The sequence below is a fragment of the Leiobunum rupestre genome, chromosome 5, assembly GCF_980474605.1.
Source record: "Leiobunum rupestre chromosome 5, qqLeiRupe1.1.hap1, whole genome shotgun sequence".
In the NCBI taxonomy this organism is placed as follows: domain Eukaryota; kingdom Metazoa; phylum Arthropoda; class Arachnida; order Opiliones; family Sclerosomatidae; genus Leiobunum; species Leiobunum rupestre.
The window spans coordinates 7,463,065-7,481,456 of NC_143388.1; the positions used below are offsets into that span (position 1 = coordinate 7,463,065).

At 39.3% G+C, this 18,392-nt stretch overlaps 1 protein-coding gene across 3 annotated transcripts in view; it reads right to left on the reverse strand.

Moving 5' to 3' along the window:
- LOC149943437 (band 7 protein AGAP004871-like) overlaps positions 1-18,392 on the reverse strand; it is an 82,589-nt gene that overhangs the window by 1,916 nt on the left and 62,281 nt on the right. For all 3 annotated transcript variants that reach the window (XR_016480856.1, XM_090174969.1, XM_090174971.1), the window contains exons 2-6: positions 8,558-8,737; positions 8,401-8,483; positions 7,025-7,228; positions 2,911-2,966; positions 642-720 (exon numbers count right to left, since the gene is read on the reverse strand). Coding sequence is in view for 2 of the 3 variants with exons in the window: in XM_090174969.1 (XP_090031095.1) it covers positions 642-720; positions 2,911-2,966; positions 7,025-7,228; positions 8,401-8,483; positions 8,558-8,737 (602 nt within the window). In the remaining variant the exon portion in view is untranslated. The remainder of the gene's footprint in view (positions 1-641; positions 721-2,910; positions 2,967-7,024; positions 7,229-8,400; positions 8,484-8,557; positions 8,738-18,392) is intronic.

Consider the following 18,392-nt stretch of genomic DNA (forward strand, 5'->3'; position numbering starts at 1 on the left):
AACCTAACCTAGCCAAGACCACTCGAATCTCTTTAACACAACGATCCGTGGAAGATTAAGCAAACCCATACCCTAACCCTAACTCATAGGGATATATTACTTTTAAAATATCGGATATTAGCGAAGGGTCGGACACTTGCCATTATTTTGTACGGGATTTCGGGATTTCGTAGAGATTTTGGCGATTTTATCATTACTTTTTGAAGTGTTTTTGGGATTTCAATGTTAATTTACCATAGCGAGAGTTAAAAGATTTTGCGATTTTAGACAAAGTGTACGGGATTTTGGAAAATGTCCGACCCCTCGGATATTAGACCCCGCCAACTTTGTGCTATTTTCACATTCACATTTTCTATATTAACTATATATTGATTTGGTCTAATGGGAATTCGGTTACATGGGAGAACACCATGATAATCAGCTAGGCTAATACCCAAGGCGCCACCCTAGGCCTAAGTCATCTACCGACTTTCACCACATTCAAAATCTCAACAAAATTCTATTGATCAATTGCTTCAAATAGGTTTTAATTTTAGTAGAAATGATGTACAAGTCTAAAATGTTGTATGACTCTTTGATGTCAATAAATATTAAAAATTTAAAAGCTATCGATTGACATTTAGAATCTGAATGTACATTACCTTGGCTCTGGCTTCCCGGGCGGCTTCGGCTTCGGCGGCCATGGCTCTTTGCAACTGCACAGGCAATCGGACGTCCTTACTACATGAGACGGCAAACACATCAACGATTATTTCAACGCGACCCGTTTTTACTAAAATTAGATAATCGATTTTCTAAAACAGAACTGTACATCTTAATGCGTTACTTTTCAACGTGACGAGATAAAAAGTAACATTAGGTAAACACGGAACAGCTGGTCACCACTCGGGTCTAGTTCTATTTTCCCTTAATAGGCGCTTCAATAAAACATATTCAAGGAAATCACCAAGAAGTAATATATCCGAGAGTCAGGACCTGCAAGTTACTGTTTATACAGTGCTTGTTGAAATAATGGAAACATTTCAGCTGCAAACCGTACGTCGTGTTTTTGCTAAGTCTTAATATGTCAAAAAAGGCTACCTGGTTAAAAGGGGACAATTGTTGCATACCGTACAGGTGAAAAGTTTTCATTATTTCCACAAGCACTATATAAATAGTAACTTGCAGGTCCTGTCTCTCGGACACATTACTTTATGGCGATTTCCTTGAAGATGTTTTATTGAAAGGCCTATTTCTCAAGATGTCTGGCAATCGTATTTTTTTTTAAACCGGAAGTAAAAGCGACTGCCTTTAAAGTTTTTGCCAGATTTGTAACGTTCATTGAGTTGGGAATAAATAGAGGTACAACTAAATCTGGCTGGCGCGGGACCAATTTCGTTCAATAAGGAGACTTTATCAACTTTATCGTTCTACCGTGGCGGCATCTGTCTCTAGTGGTGGTAACTATATTGCAATTGAATTTTTTCGCGAATCTGATACGAAATTGAAATATAGGATTACTCGTAACAAACAAACCTTTGAAGTTGTTTAAAAATAATTTTATTCTGTCAACACGATCCTTTTTAACTCAAGTTACGATAAGTTAGCTAATAATTATTTATTTTTAGTCATATAACTTTACAAAATATAGATGGCGCTACCGCCTAATTATAAAGATGAATTTCGTACAGTCTTATCAGAACAGGTCCCACGTAACCATGGCAACCGAAATCGTAATTGTAATTCTAGCAGTATTTTTCCCAATTCAATGGTAACGTTGATCTCGAGATAGTTTAAAACAAGAATTCAAGATGGACGCGCCCTTGAAACATTCACCTTAGAAATTACCGTAATAAAAATTTCTCCTCATAAACGTTTCTGAGTAAAATTAACACAATTTATATTAAATGGAGGATGTTTCATACGTGTGTACTTGATTCTTTATTGAAATTAACTGTACTTTTATGAAATGAAGTCGTTTCAAAATATCCAAGGCTTAGCCTTACAGATTATCAACGGGTATGTTTGAATTGCCAAATTGATACGATTTCGAAGTGTTCTTACTTAAAGAATTTTCTTGCAAAACCGCGTTCTTAAATTAAGGAAATTTTCTTGTTAACTTGATGGCACCCCAGGATGAAATATTTTGTAATACGATAATTAAGTAATGTTTTTCAAACGTACACGAAATAGGGTACGTTCAGTTCTGTTTCGAAAACTAATACAAATCTAAAAGGCGTTTCTCGAAGATGTTGCAAAATTTTAAAACAAAGTAAAAGAAGTTAAAGTGCTTAAGTGCGTGCAACTATTCTTTAAAAATAACAATAAATAAAAAATGTTGGTCGCCACCGTGAATAAAAATTGGGCTGATTTCGTACACGATTAAAATGTTAAAAGATGGCGATCATGGCTCAAAGGCAGGGCGGGATGGGATGGGAGGGGAAGCAAAGGGAATGACACTAGCCTTCCACTAAAGAGACGATGACATCATCATGACGAGAGAAGGGGAAAGGAGGATTATCGATGAAGGCGGTACTAAAAATAACCAATCATCACGTAACCAGTCATGAACTAAATATTATTATTTTGGTTACGGAATAGTGCTTTTAACCGAAATATTTTGCGTCTTCGCATTTTTGAAAAATGAAAAACAGCGTTTATAAAGTGAATGTCAGGACTAGCGGACTCGCTATGACTCAAGTAGCTTCCTGTCTAGCCAGACGAATCTGGTAACCAACCAGGAGGAAATATTTATTTCAGGGTCTTTTATTGAAGCACCTATTTGGAATTTACTCCCTTTAAGAAGGACGGAATACGGCGATTGACTCTGATTTTCGAATAGCGACATTTTTCAATAAATAGTTTAATAGTTTGAAAGTAGTTATCGACGAGATCATCGACAGGCATAGAAGATATTTATCTAAGACTCACATTTCAGTTCGTTCCACTTTTATCCCCCATCCTGAGGTTGGTTCGGCGAGAGATTTCTGATTGGTTCATACAGACAAAGAGTGAAAGACATAGCCCAAGAGAAATAGAGAAATAACGTGTTTTAGAGAGACAGGTAACAAAAAAGGAGAGAAACAGAAATAGAAGAAAATAGGCGGAAAACGAATCTCGCTTCGCAAATAGAAACGCGAACAGAAAAACAGAGAATAGATAGCTCTTTGATCGATACGAAGTCGTAAAAAAACCGTCGTTCCGAATTTCATATCCGCCTCTTTTTAACGTTTTCGCCGCTACTTTTGCGTGTTTTAGAGTCAAAATATTATCCATCCTTCCACCTTCTCATCGACTTTCTTTTGGCGACAGCATGCCTTATTTTGGCGACTAAAATAGTTCGGGACCAACCCAAATGGCATTCGTGTTTTGGTTACGAGTCTCAAAAATAAAATACTCACTTTTACTCAAATAGAGATCGCTTTGCCAATTGAACGATTTCGAAATAACGTTTTTGCGCGTGACAGTACCTTTACGCTGTGACGTATAGCAGGTTTATTTACCTGCTTTTATACCCTAACATGGCGGCGTATTTTCAAGCGCAAAATGAATTTTTCCCCACTAGGCGGCGCTAATTCAAAATATGCAATTTTTAAAACCATAAATCAAGGCAATTCAATAAAACTAATACAGGAATTAGCTGGGAATTAATAATAAACGGAGATTGAATGTGCAAGCTACATTTTATATGATCTTTGCCGCTTAGGTTTGAAACAAAGTCACAATGGCGAGCATTTACGCAAAAAAAATTGAGTAATGCTTGTTTTCCACTGGCGCGCGCAACGACGCGTTTCTCAGCTTTGAAACGTTCAAACGTTTTTACGCGCGTAACGGCGCGTCATACAACATTGGGATGTACATACCTTTTGACGCTCGCTAATGGAAACCAAGCAATAGCGTTGTACGTACATGGTGTCAGAATTTATAGCCCGGTGTACCGGTAAGAAAAGAACCACACCACCGGAGGCCTATCATCAGAATGCCCTACGCCAGCGTCCACAAGCCCGGACAGGTGACAAAACCAGCACGGGTAGCAGAACCCCACTACTGAAGGTCGCACCCTCGACGCAAGCCGCTCAACCCAGCAGAAGGTGCAACAATGGGACGACCAGCCCGCCACTTCGCACACAGCAGTGGGATAGAGAACGGATGCTCTAGCAACTCCGGCCGACACCCCACCTACAAAGGCAGGGAGCCAAGCCCTTTGGAGAGAGCTCCTAAAGGGGAACGGCGGGCACACAGCAGCCCGCATAACCCGGCACAGCTGGCACCGGAGATCCCGGTGGGAGCCCAAAAGGCCGGGAGATGGGTCCGCCGTGCCCTCATACGGAGGCCCGCAGCCCCACAGCAGGCTACTCAATCCGCCGAGGCGGCCAGTTCGCCCGGCCCCTCTCCATTAGCCTGGGCCGAAGCCCAGTATCCAGCCCACACCTGACCGAAGTCGGAGGTTGGAGATAGGACCCTTTGGACGGAGCTAACATCTCCCAGTGCGCCACCGCCCTGACGGGTTACAAGAGCCGGACCCCGACTCCCCGGTAAAGCCACCAGTTATTGCACACTCCGACCCCTTGAGGGCCGCGTTGTACGTACAAAAAGAAAAATACATTATAACTGGAAACTAGGAGCTTAGTTTCCTTAGTTTCCACGAGCGCGCGTAATAATGCGATTTTTTTTACGCCTGAAAAATATTTGTTTGTACCAAAGCTAAGAAACATGCAGTTACACGCGCTGTTGGAAACTCCACTAGTGCTCGTAATTATGCGATTTCTTTTAACGCACGTAAAATAATTGTTAGTACCAAAGCTAAGAAACGTGAAGTTACACGCGCTTGTGGAAAATTAACTTAAACAAAGCTTAGTTTCCGCTAGCGCGCGTAATTATGCTATTTTTTCAAGCGCGTAAAATATGTTTGTACTAAACCTGAAAAACACTAGCCTAACCAACCAACCGAAAATATTTTGTTCAGTGATATCGCTTTGGCTAAGTGGGGGTAAGCTAAAAGAGAAAAGTTTTTGTTGCAGAGCCTATTGACTCGTTTAGGAAAAATCGCACTTTCATAGTTAGCGAAGCCTAGCGCGTTCAATTGGCAAAGCGATGGAATGCTTCGTAGTTCGGTGAAAAGTGCTCACAACATAAACTGAAATCGATAAAGGAAGTCGGGTGTTGTAGAAGTATGAGCGGCGTAAAAGGCCATTAGTGTCGTTTGATGCATTTATGGGGAATGTGATTAGAGTAGAAATAAGAAACATTGAACGAGTGGCTGCACGGCGAGGTCCATTTCGGAGACAGACTCACATTTCGACGCGCTCCACTTTAATCCCCCAGGCGTCGGTACATTCGTCGAGCACGTTCTGAACTCGGCACAAGAGGCAGAAAAAGAGAAATTGTACCAAACTGCGCTCAAAATGTTTACAGGCGACACATTCCAACAAATTGGACAAGCTAAACCACCCCTCGATAACGTGTACGGATAACTTGTACGAGTGTAGATTGTACGAAAATAAAGCTACGGCTAAACTCAGCTACAAGTTCACGTTTTCAAGCCCTCGCTTAACCTGTCTATTACCAATTCCTTAATCTCCTTCCATCCAAACATTTCATCAAATTATCAATTTTTTTATATCTTTAACTAAACACGAACACTTTGGAAATGTGTAATATTACGCCCACGGATATTAAGTCGGATTCCATTATGAGTACGTAATCTCGGCGTAATCCGCGTACTTCACGAAATATTACGTACTACGCGTGATCTCCGCGTATAGGCATAATTCATTAATTTTATGAACGTAAACGCAAAATATCGGCACCCCGTAGAATTTAAATTCCTACGATTTCAGAGGTGTGTTAAGTCGGTAAGATTTCTGGCAGAAAATGGATTTTTAAAGCATAGCAAGAGGTAGAAATTCTTAGAATGTTTGTAAGATTAGGGGTACGTTCAGTAACAGTCAACGAAAAAAAACCCGATGGATTTATATTTTCCACCGATGAGCTTTTTCGTCATAATGACGTCGTAAGTTGCTGAACGCTTTTATTCAGTCATCGGTGTTTTTTAAAATGGCGTAGCATTTATAGTAGCTTTACGTCAGTACTGACATCAGTCATCGGAAAAACCGACTCTTCCAGCCGATGACTATCGTGACGTCAAAACCGGAAACGCGACAAAGCGTACAAGAGAAAACCGGTGTCAGCGATTGCTAACCGGTGTCATCGGTGAGAGTTGTTGAATGTACCCTTAGTTCCTTACTAAGAATTTTGATATAATATTTTTTAATAATAATCACCACCTTAGGCCCAAGTCATCTAGCAACTTTTAATACCATTAATTCAGGAGGCCGCGTTACAACGCGTAGAAGGGTGGGCGCAAGCCCTTCATGCCACGCGAGCCAACAACTCCCTACACTAACTAAATTACCGTTAACCTCCAGAAGTTTTTATATAAGGGGAAACCAGGGAGTAGATCCGAGTTTTCACCCGGTATCACAAGCTGGGATCGAACGCGGCTCCTCTTGCTAGCGAGGCGAATGTGCCAACCTTTTAGCCACCCCACCTCGTGTGTATAATCGATCCTTGTTGCTATAGAACATTAATTTAAAAAGTATTATCGACAGAAATTCTTACCATGATTGCCAGTAAAATCAAATATTCTTATCAACTTAAAACCCTTAATTAAATTGATTTCAATTTGAAACTTAATAAAATTGACAACACTTAAAACACCCCAGAAAGATGGTCTAAACCCCGGAACTCAAGACTTATAATTACTTAGATGATACCAATTACGAATGTAAAAGGAGGCGGATATGAAATTTCCTTCCGAATATCATTCTGCCAGTTCAATTGACTTTCTCAATTTAAATAATCTGATTTCAACTCCCGTTAAAAGTTAGGGGCGTACGAAATTTTCGCGAATCACCGTGGAAATTTGTAATCTTAAATAAAAGTAGTATTGATATCCTGTAACCCTGACAAAATTTGGGGTCTTAATTATTAATACTTTGAACATGATGAAGTTTTAGGTAGAGAAAAGAATCTAATGATTTACCTGCATGGATGCCGAAATCGATTCTCGGTCAGAGAGGATCTCGTGGAGGTTGTGTGTACCTAGCATGTTTCGCAGGGTGGTCTGCGCCAAGAGACGGGTGCTGTGGTGAGCGTTCTCCACGTTGGCCACCGACACGGTGGCGTTGTGGACGCGGTAGTACACCACGGCGTCCACGGACACTGTCACCGAGTCCTTCGTCAAAACCTATTCGAAGACAGCGGGACATTCTACATTAAGACGACCTCTGCACTCTGAGCGCCGTCACTCAGGGTTACAATAGATTCTCATTCAAATTCGGACTTTTCATTGACCATTTTCAGAGATTTTTCCTGACAATTTTAACTTTATATTTTACTTTTATCAGAAGTTAATGAATTTAATTCACTTTATATTTTAGTATAGGATTCGTGCGTAGTTTACATTTTGTTCATAAGTATCGCCGCCCACCGACCGAGTTTTAAATTAAAAATATGAAAGCTGTCCGCTCGTTCAAAATTCTATCTGCATAATAGCTGAAAGTTCAACAGGAAATCTAGAAAATCAAAAGGTGTCTGCTATTTCTTCACATATTTAGTTTACGGGTATTAAGGCAGATGGCGCTATATTTCAACGTTGGAATTGAAACGTTTAAAAATAACTTTAAATAACAACTGAAGGAGCTATCAGAACTATTCGGGACTAGAGCTCTGCGTAACAGATAAATTAACTGACAAAATTTCGATTAATCGTAAATATTTTGGTTAACTGTTTATTTATGGATATTATCCATGGATAAACAACGATTTAACATGCAAAAAATAATTTATATTTTCGGATAATTGTAGGTTATGGATACAAATAAAATAAGTGGTTAATTTTTATCCAAACGCCGAGCTCTATTCGCGACCGAAACGAATCTAGGTGGCGTAACGAAGCTAGCTTAACCGAGGTAGGGCCTATGAGCTAGCGTCTGCTATAGACAAACTAAAAAGTCCTAAGCAAGTTTCGGTTAAATAAACCTATCAACATATTAGCACACGATGCAAAAACTATATTAAAATGCAAGTATTATTATTGATAAAGTCAAATTTACGAATAACGATGAGGAAAAACTAATAGCGTCTGCTTTAGGCGCTACCTATTTAGCTTTCAATGGCGAAACAAAGGGGGCGTAGCGATAGTTTTCGGTCGACAATAGTAAAATTACCTTCATTTAAGTTTCAAAATAAATTTAAATTCCCAAACTTTCAACCAATAATTAAAATTTCCTAACCTTTTCAACAATAATAAACTTTTCAACAATAATTAAAATTTCCTAAACATTTCAAAACTTTTAAGGCACATTTTCAAATTTCTCGACTTTTCCCGACGTGTGGCAACCCTGTAACCATTCTTACCTCTTGCGGAGGGACATCGAACGTCAGAGTTCTCAAATCTACTTTTGTGTAGTGTTCAATGCATGGCAGGATGAAAAAAATACCTGTAACAAATGTTCAACTTAGTATCTGTTTCCGTGAATTAATGGAACAATGAAGCGGGATTGGGGGTGCGTACCTGGCCCTTTGGCTCCACCGTGAAGCAATCGTCCGAGCCTGAAAATAACAGCCCTTTCGTATTCTTGCACCACCTTGATGCAGAACATCAGCGAGAAAGGGAAAGTGATGCCCACCAGAAACAACGAACATATTGTCAGAATCCATCCACACACGCCTAGTCCAGAATCGGTCGTGTCCGCTACGAGAAAACAAATCGAATACATTAACAACACTCTGATGCTCTCGGATGCTCTACTTAAGGACAAAGACGGGCATCATGTGGTGATTCATTTTCGCTTGTTCCGGGATTTCGCAGTAGGGTAAGAAGAGTAACGTTATGGCGTCATTTTACTCCGATTCTGTGGTGGCGAATACTTTGAGTCGGAGTAAATACGTTTTTCCAAAATGGCTGCCTGTGGCCTTTATAGCGGATATATTCTGGCTAGCAGACGACAAAATCCGATTTATTCTCTTTACTCCTCCTTTTCAGAAGGAGTAAAAAGAGTAGCCCTAATACTCCAGAACAAGTGAATAGTTTATGGGACGGAGTAATTCTCATCCCCGGAACAGGCGAATAAAACGTTTTAGGTTAAAAAGAGTACACTTTTAGTCCGAGAACAATTGAAAAGAAACCACCTATGGTCTCATCAACGATACTATAGAACTCCGTACCCAAGATTGTAGCGAAGCGTTTACCCACTTCCGGCACCTGACCTCCGAAAAATCGACCTCCATTGGTCGCTATCATAGTCCTAACACGGCGAACTTTGATGACACGCTGTTGCGCGAACAGAGCGTCATCAAAGGAAGTGGGTAAACCAGCTATTTCGAATATAGGCTACGAGGCAGGGCTGCGCGAGTACTCGAACTAGACTTCGAATAAGTAATTCGAGAATACTCATCGATTACATAGTACCTAAAAATTGCATATTCGAGTACCCGATTACTCGAATAAGCTGCTCTCTAAACTCGCCGAGTATTTTGTTTTTTCTATTCTCGTTGCTTCAAAGTTCATAGGGCGGTTTTTACAACTTTTTGGGTGGCAATAAACGCTACCTACAAAGTTGCGGAAACTGTGGTTCATTTAAATTAAAGGTATATTTTTCAACATTGAAAGTTACTTTATACTGCTTTAAAATTTAATTTCATAATTTCTTGAATAAGACCAGCTCCTAATGAAGTACTCGATAACCCGACTCGTTAAAAATATTATTCGAGGTTTTTTTTACTTACTCGACTCGAATAAGATAAAGTTTCCCCTTAATCAAGTACTCGATTACTCTTCTCAACTTCAATATTACTCGACTCGAATACTCCATGAAAAAAATTTCGTACCCGATACCCGGCTCGATTGCATAAAACCACTACTCGCACAGCCCCACAGTACGAGGTTTATGTTATCTTTGGTCTAAATTTCGTGCGCTTCAATGGCGTTGGAAGAAGTCAGGCTTAAGGCCCATTTTCATGCTCGCTGGCAGCGGATAAAAATCATCAAAATTCGCTTCCGCCACTCGCAAGCGTGAAAATTAAGCTAAAATATCTGTTTGAAATAGATCGACGCGGAAAGTGAACAAGTGTGTAGCGGAAGCGGATTTTGTCGATTTTTAACCGCTACCAGCGAGCATGAAAATGGGGCTTTAGGGAAAAAATGATATACCAGGCTTATTTATTTTGAAGTTTCTGGTATATTATCAAGAAAGTTTTCCGCAATTCGGAATATTTTGAAATATATTTCTTTTTAAGGGTACAACGGACGGGTTCCTAAATTTTCGGCCGTTGTAAGTCCCTTATAATAATATAGATGGCGCTTCAAAACGGAAGCCCAAAAAGATAAGAAAAAAATACAAATGTAAAAAACGTTTTTTGGTAGCTAGTTGGATATTCATTAGTGAAGCCAAAGCAGACAATTGTAAGATCAATAAGATTTAATAATTGTTTTAAAAAGAAATTGTTCTAGACAAGTCTTGAGGTTTAGTTTTACTTTTGGATTCGTCAAAAAAACCGTCAGCCACATCGAGACGAAAATAAGCGGCGATAAGCATTCCAAGTAGAGGTATGGATTCCTGCTGTTGTTAAGCCGATGATAAACTAGAAAGTGTCTGCTACGTGGTTCTATGTGAACTGAAAAGTCTAATTATTTAGCTCCCGTACATTTAATCTTTGTAAATCTAAATCAATCGGGCCTAATCTCTATTGTACCATAAAAATAATAATTAAATAATTTAAAAATAACCAGTTGAACAGCTAGGGCTCCAATGGATTTTGTGCTTGTCACTGCTTGCTTAGTTTAACCTCCAGGAGGTATATATAGAGCATAGCCTATAGTGCGGCGAGCATTTTTACGAACCTTGGAGCAGGGCGGCCGAGAGCGGGCCCGGGCCCTGGCAAAACAATACTTTCGGGCCCCAAGAGCTACCTTATTTTTCTAATTAACAATGTTTCGCGGGAGAAGTATAGTAGAAGTTCTCAAACGCGGGGCCCCAAAGCTTGTACGGGCCCCGGTAATTTGTACCGGCTTCCCCCTCTCTTGTCAGGCCTGCCTTGAAGCATAGCGCCGATTTGGGTCGGCGGCGTTTCCCGAAAATCACCCGGATCGCTGATTTTCCAAAATTCCTCGGCGGCGAAAGTAAATGACTCGGCGGCGGCGGTTTGGCGCCAGAGAAAATATCGACGACGGCGGCGTTGATCGGCGGCGATAGGCTCTAAAGACGTTAAAGCAATTGGCGGCCCCTGTCTAGTTGCACTAGATATCGTTAGCTTTTAAATCAAAACAAGTTGAGTAACCATAAAGTATCAGTCGAGTTTTATTTACTTTTATATATTTAATTACCACGGTTAACAACTAGGTGTGGCAAATTGGGAACTTCTCGCGTTGATTGGCTTTTCGGAATCAGGTGATTATTAACTTATTAAACACGTGGTTTCGGGAAACCAATAGATCGATGACAACTCACCTTTGCTATAAGTCCCCGAAAGGTGCTGCCACCTAGAAACGCTTTTAGAAGCATTTTTAAACTTTTTTTGTTAGAGCCGCCACTTGCTTTAAGCTTGGATTAATTAACACTAAGGATATACGGCAGAGAACAATAAAATTAAAAATGGCTGTTCCGAACGCGATCTATGGGCAGAAAAAGTCAAAACGGAAATGGATGCTTTTGCCGCGGCACACGTGACCTTTTCTAGACCGTCTGCAAACTAGGATAAGTGATGGAGCTTGGAGGTTGATTCCATAATTTTGGCTATTAATTTCAACAATGTATTCAGGGGCGTAGGAACCGGGAGGGGCAGGGGGGCAATGCCCCTCCCTAGAATTTGGCTGGGAGGGGCAACTAATGTTATTGCCCCCTCCAACCTTTGGTCAGTTGAAATCTTCAAAAGACTCAAATTTTCATTTTAAAAGCACATACAGTTTAAAGAACCTCAACTGTGTTTAAATTTCAGTCTTTTCCCGCCAATTTACATAGTAGTAACAAGTACACATGCATTCGGAGAAGCTACACTCCATTAAAAATTAAAAACCATTCTCCAGACCCCTTTTCGTTTATCTTTGCCCCCTCCAACTTCTAGAACGTTCCTACGCCTCTGAATGTATTCGAATTTTACTTATGAAGTGTTAGGCATTAATCCCCCAAACGAGGTTAAAGAAATATATAAACTAGCAAAAATTTTAAGCCTTGGCTTATTTTTAGTTGAACCTTAGATGTTTGAACTCACCTTAAAACAATCAAAAATTGTTCACATGAATATATATCAATTGCGTTATCTTCCTTTATTCATATTTAAATATTTTAATTCGAAATAACAAATTATTCACGTAAAATTGGGTTATTTTATCAAACTTATTCGAGAAATAACGATTCGTCAGTAACTAAACGAAAATTTTCAAACCGTTTATATTATAGTGCCTTGATTATTCGAAAGATGGCGCTGTGTCTCAAATTCAATTTCCGCTTGCCGCTTTAAAAGGGGGTGAAATGGGGGATGACGTTTCCAAGTTCGGAACAGCTAGAAATATTTTTCTTACTGAAGAGAACTACGTCTGCTGTATATCCTTAGTGTTAATTAATCCAAGCTTTAAGTCAGTCCCGCTTTTAAATGGATTGCAACTTATACAATATGAAATTTTGTTTCTGCACGAAACCCACTTTCAAATCTCAGTTTTTACATGAAAAATCGACTTGTGCAATGACCACTTTAATATATAACTTAGACTGAATTTTACTGTGATACAAACTTTACAAAGTTAACTGCATGGCTTGAAACTTATAATTTAGACCTTTGGTTCAGCTTTGCAGTATCTGTATACTTTAACATATCGTCTAATACAAATATGGAAATTGTATACAAAAATAAAACCCACCCAAATGAAACATTAAAAACCCTCTAAAAAACCCGGGTTTTTTTCGAACCCTGGCACCAAATATTTTGCTTAATAGAAACATTTTAGCACGTTAAACTTTGTGTCGGGTCGCTATCTCAAATGCCTCTTAACTTTCCAGTCCTAAGTAGCACGCAGGAGCTTGACAAACGCGACCCACATACTGTACGAGTAACAAACACGGTTATAAACAGATTTATAGAACGATTACTTCATAAAATGTCCACTACAAATTTGCCATAAAAGGGGTCCAACACGCGATAAAATCAATCACGCGCAAATGGAACGACAATTGACTCTCAAAGGGATTGCGGACAACCTAAAAATACAAAACCACCTTTTAACTAATGAGAACCGATGCCGTTTAGCACGAAATGTTGAAAAAATAGACAGGTTAAGCCAACCTGCCAAAACGTCTAGCGGAAACTTAAAGGAGTGTAAACGTTGCTATCCGTTTTCAAGACGGTGGCTTCACCTGTTTATTAACACTGCTTAAATTTAATTTCGAATTAATTTCCAGTTGAAAAAGAATATTCGTTTACACGTGCTAACCCAAATAAAAGGGTTTGGCACTTTTTTAAATTCTAGCGACTTTTAATGCCTTAAATCAGGGACAGATTTCGGTATTTTTAGAACACTGATCGTCTGACTTGACAAACGAGTATCAGTCTATTATGGTTTGTTTAGAAAATATTTAAATTACCTTTGTTTATTTTAGAGCCCGAAATACATACTTTGAATCTTTAACGAGTTTAATATTTCACGATCACGATTCGTCAGACAGAATATCTTTTTATTATTATCGTTTCGATACAGACACCACGGCGATATCGCTCGCGTTGGTTTTGATTGACGGCAGATGATAGAGTGAAGTTAAATTGAAAGGTAAATTGCCATTCACGAAATATCGTCCGGACTGTATCGATTATCGATATCCGATGGGAAAATTCGCTTCCGGTCAACAAAACGAAAGGCGTATTCGCGGCTTAACGGGAAATAGAAAAGCAACGATATTGAAACCTCGCATTTAGCCGTATACAGTTCAAGGATTCACCGGACGCCGAAATCGATAACGACTCAAACCTTATCGCTGACGCAAATTAAATATTTAGGAGTCTTTATTGATTGTTTTGGCAATATCTAACTACTTTTACCGGTGATACGACATATATGGATTAATAAATGAACTTGCAAAAACACTAGCTCGTGTTTTATCATCTAACTCACGAAACAAAAACATTTGGCACTGCTGGGGGTCGTTCGCAAATCATGTACCGCGGAAAGAGGTACGTGTGTTTGGATAGAAGTCTTCAAGTCTACATCTCCCAATCAGTGGCGTAGCTGATGGTCCGCAGTGCCCGCGGTGCGGGGGGCCTCGAGCTTCGAAGGGGGCCCCGCTAACCATAAAAAAATTAAAAAGGGGGGCCTCATAGAGATTTTTGCGGGGGGCCTCTGAGTTCTCACCTACGCCACTGCTCCCAATCTCGCTACTTTCCATAAAAACTCGTTGAGGTTAACGATAATAGTACGTGTAGGGCCAGGGGTAGTCACTTTAGTAATTAGGTGTATAAATCGTAGGTAATCACGAAAAATCGCTTAAAGTCAATATAACCTGCAAAGCAATCTTTATGGAAGACCCCTTCAATTTTTAAAATTAACCTGTACAGTGGCGCCAAACATTTTTAAAGCCAAAGGTAAGAGCGGCCAGAGCTGCAAACGTTGGTGTTCCACACCAAATACCCGATGTTATATTCCCTTTAAGAAAATCACTTTTTTTTTTAAACAGTAATAGGGTGTACATATATTTCAGGAGTGACTACCCCCTCAGTGTAGGAAGCTGTTGACTCGCTTGCCATTACCCTCCTAGCTACGCATCCGAGGGGTCCGACATTTGCAAATTTTCGAGTACGGGATTTTGAATCTCATAGTGATTTCAGATATCAGAAACGATTTTGAGATTTCTGGCTATTTAGGCTGATTTCGAAATTTCAAGTTAATTTCTAGATTTCTGAAGTAAGTTTTCTCTAGCAGGGTTGCCACAAAACTTTGAGAATCAAATTCCCTGACTATTCCCTGTTTTCCCTGACCATTTAAAGAGGATTTTCCCTGACTTTTTAAGGCCAAATTTTTATTTTATAGTTGATTTTATCAGAAGTTAATAAATTTTAATGAACTTATATTTCAGTAAAAAGGTTATTGCAATGTTGAAAAAATTAGCCAAACTTTCAAGGAAATAAATGAATTATCAGGTGGAGTAATACCGGCGCAGGGCCGGATTAACCCATTTTGCGGCCCCAAGCCCAAGCAAATTGTGTCCCAAAATATCACTTTTCCAAACATTGAACATACCACAGGTAAATGATGTTAAACAATGGTATTTTGATAAATAACGGTAGATAACAATATAGATTATAGAATATACATCCTTAAAAAGTGAATTTTGTACCCTAGGAGGGGTTATACAACCACCGTGTCTGTCTGTCTGTCTGTAGGTGGGTCTGTCTGTCAGGCCTGCGAACGCGTTCGCATTTTCGGGGAAAAGGGTAATCACTGCGTACCCAGTTTCTTAGAATCAGGGAAAAGGTTTTTCCAAAAGCGCCCTCTTTTTGTCATTGGGTGTAGTATAATTTTTTAATCGGCCGGGATTCGAACCCGAGCCCTCTTGCGCGACAGGTGAGCGTTCTACCGCAGAACCACGGCTGGCCAACTTGTTGAACTTAATACGATAATGTTATTTACCACTTATTAGATTGGGAGCCTGTTCGCATCTAGAGGTCGGCGTTTGGTTAAGAATTAATCACTTCATCTTTTTTTATCCACAACCGACGATTTTTCGAAAAATAAAATTATTTTTGGCATATTAAATCCCTTTCTATCCGTGGATAATATCTATAACTAAACAGTTAACCGCAATTTTTATGGTTAGTCGATATTTTGGCAGTTAATTTATCTATTTTGCCCACCTCTATTCGCATCCGCGGTTTGCCGGGAAATTAGCGTCCATTGGAATCTGCCTCGAGCCTGAGAGAGTACACGATTCGGTTGATATATAATTCTAACGTAAGATATATTATTAACTTTTGTTATAACGTTTTTATTTAGTCTTTAATTTATTTTGGCTCAACCTCTTCGTAGTCGAATTACCTTTATCGGTAATCTAAGTGAAGTTTCAAGGCAATCCCTTTAAATTTGAATAATAGCGAACCGAAAATCGATTTAATCAAAGTTTTATAAATAACTAAAATGTTTTAATGGTTTTGAATCTCATTTAAGAGACTTATAATGTGGAAAACTACTCTTTCATTTTGATGCGTAACTTAATATCAAAGTTTAACGTATATTTATAGAAGATATAAAAGAAGTATAATATATGCAGTTGCTTTTAAAATAAATTGGTTGATTCAAACAACAATTTGAAAGCAGTCGCGTAACTAGGTCAATGCATTATTTATAGGGACCCACATGCTCAGCCATCCGGCACAACCATTGAGCCCATTTTCCCTTTTTGCATTCGGCCCGATTTTTCTAGCTAGATCAATCGAAGGTTACGATTTTAGAAATCATGAAATCAACTTGAAAATCAGTAACGAAATCTCGAAATCAACCTAAAAAATTAGAAATCAACACGAAAATTGTGCTTGGAAATCTCAAAATCAGTCTGATTTCTGAAAACCCTTTGAAATTTAAAATCCCGTACGCAAAATATGCAAATGTCGTACCCCTCGAGGTCAAAGGTAGGAAGTATACGCTTTATATTTGTGTGCAGTTTTGCACCGTGCAATCTGATGTTCGTAGTTAAATAACTAAATTTTTCTAAATTTATATAGTCTTAAACGATAATACAAACTACCGGTAGATAAAGCTGGCAGGGTTTAGTGAAACATTCCGCCATTTTAGGTGTAGAGAAACAGTGCTGCCAGGAAAAACCATTATCAGCCGGCGGTTAAAAAAGATAGCAGAGTGACTATCCGAAACAGAAAAGAGTCTAGGTGGCGTAACGGCGCTAGCTTCTCCGAGGTAGCGCCTAAGATCTAGCGTCTGCTATAGACAAACTAAAAAGTCATAAGAACGGTTTTTCTGAAATGAACTTATCAAAATATAAGCAAACAATGCAAAAAGTAACATTATTTATAAAATCAAATTTACGAATTACGATGAGGAAAAACCAATAGCGTCTGCTTTAGCCGCTACCTATTTAGCTTTCAATGGCGAAACAAAGGGGGCGTAGCGATAGTTTTCGGTCGCGAATTGTGGGGATAGGGAAGTTTTTCGATAGCAGATAGCCTTTAACGGAGTGGCTATTCCGGCTGAAAATTCCGACTGCATTAGCAACAGACTATTCCGGCCGTAACTTTCGGCCGGAATAGCTTTCAACTAAAATGTGGCTAAAACGGCCGAAACTTTCGGCCGGAATAGCTGACGAACTGTTGGAGGCTATTCCGGCCGAAATTTTCCAAACCGAAAGTTTCGGCCGGAATAGTCGTCCATCAGCAACCAGCTAATTCGGCCGACATTTTCCCGTAGTAAAAGTTTCGGCCGATTTATCCAGCCCAGTGAGGGCCGTCTAATCCGGCCGAAACTTTCATTTTATAAAAAAAATTACTAAACCTTAATTTTAATGGTAAATCGTGTATTATTCAGAATCATTACTATTGAGAAAAAGAAGCAAACTTATCGAACCATTAATACTAACCATTTAACTGACTTTTTGCCAATTATTATTTTTCGTTTTCACCTTGGAGAGTAGAGCCACGAGGCGATAAATTCCCAACGAACTTTATCTCGAATAATATTACTCTTCCGGTAATCCGGGACAGACAAAGCAAAACTAAAGCCCCACGGAGAGCGAATGTCTGCTATATGTTTTAAGTTAATAAGTTTCGCCTCTATACGAAAGTTTCAATTGTAGATGAAGTTTTTCAATCAGTTTTTCTGACGTCCTATCTATGGAACCTTACCCGGTGGGTTGTATTTTCATAGGGCATTTTTCATAACTACTTTCCATAGAATTACCCCGTGGAAATTAATTTACAAGCGTGACGTGTCACCATGTATATCATTGGAAAAAAAGCCCTTAAGATTTCAGTACATATTTAATACTTCGTCGTCGTGTATATATTGAGTGAAAATAAAATAAAAAATTAAGGTTTATTTATATTTATATTTCAATATTTATATTAATATTATAAATATATTGCTTGATTGTTTATTCTTGATAACAATTACATTTTGTTTTCTGCATATAACCAAAGATAATTTAAACTCGTACCCTAGATTCGAAATCACTCTCTCGCGCGTTGCCGATAGCGTTTACCCACTTCCCGCGGGAACTCAGAAAAATTCGCTCCATTGTTTGCGCCTTACCGCCAACTTCGATCAAGCGCTGCCGGCATGGCAGCACGTGATCGAAGTTGGCCGTGCCGCAACCGATGGAGCCCGATTTTTCTGAGGTCACGTGCCGGAAAAGGGTAAACGC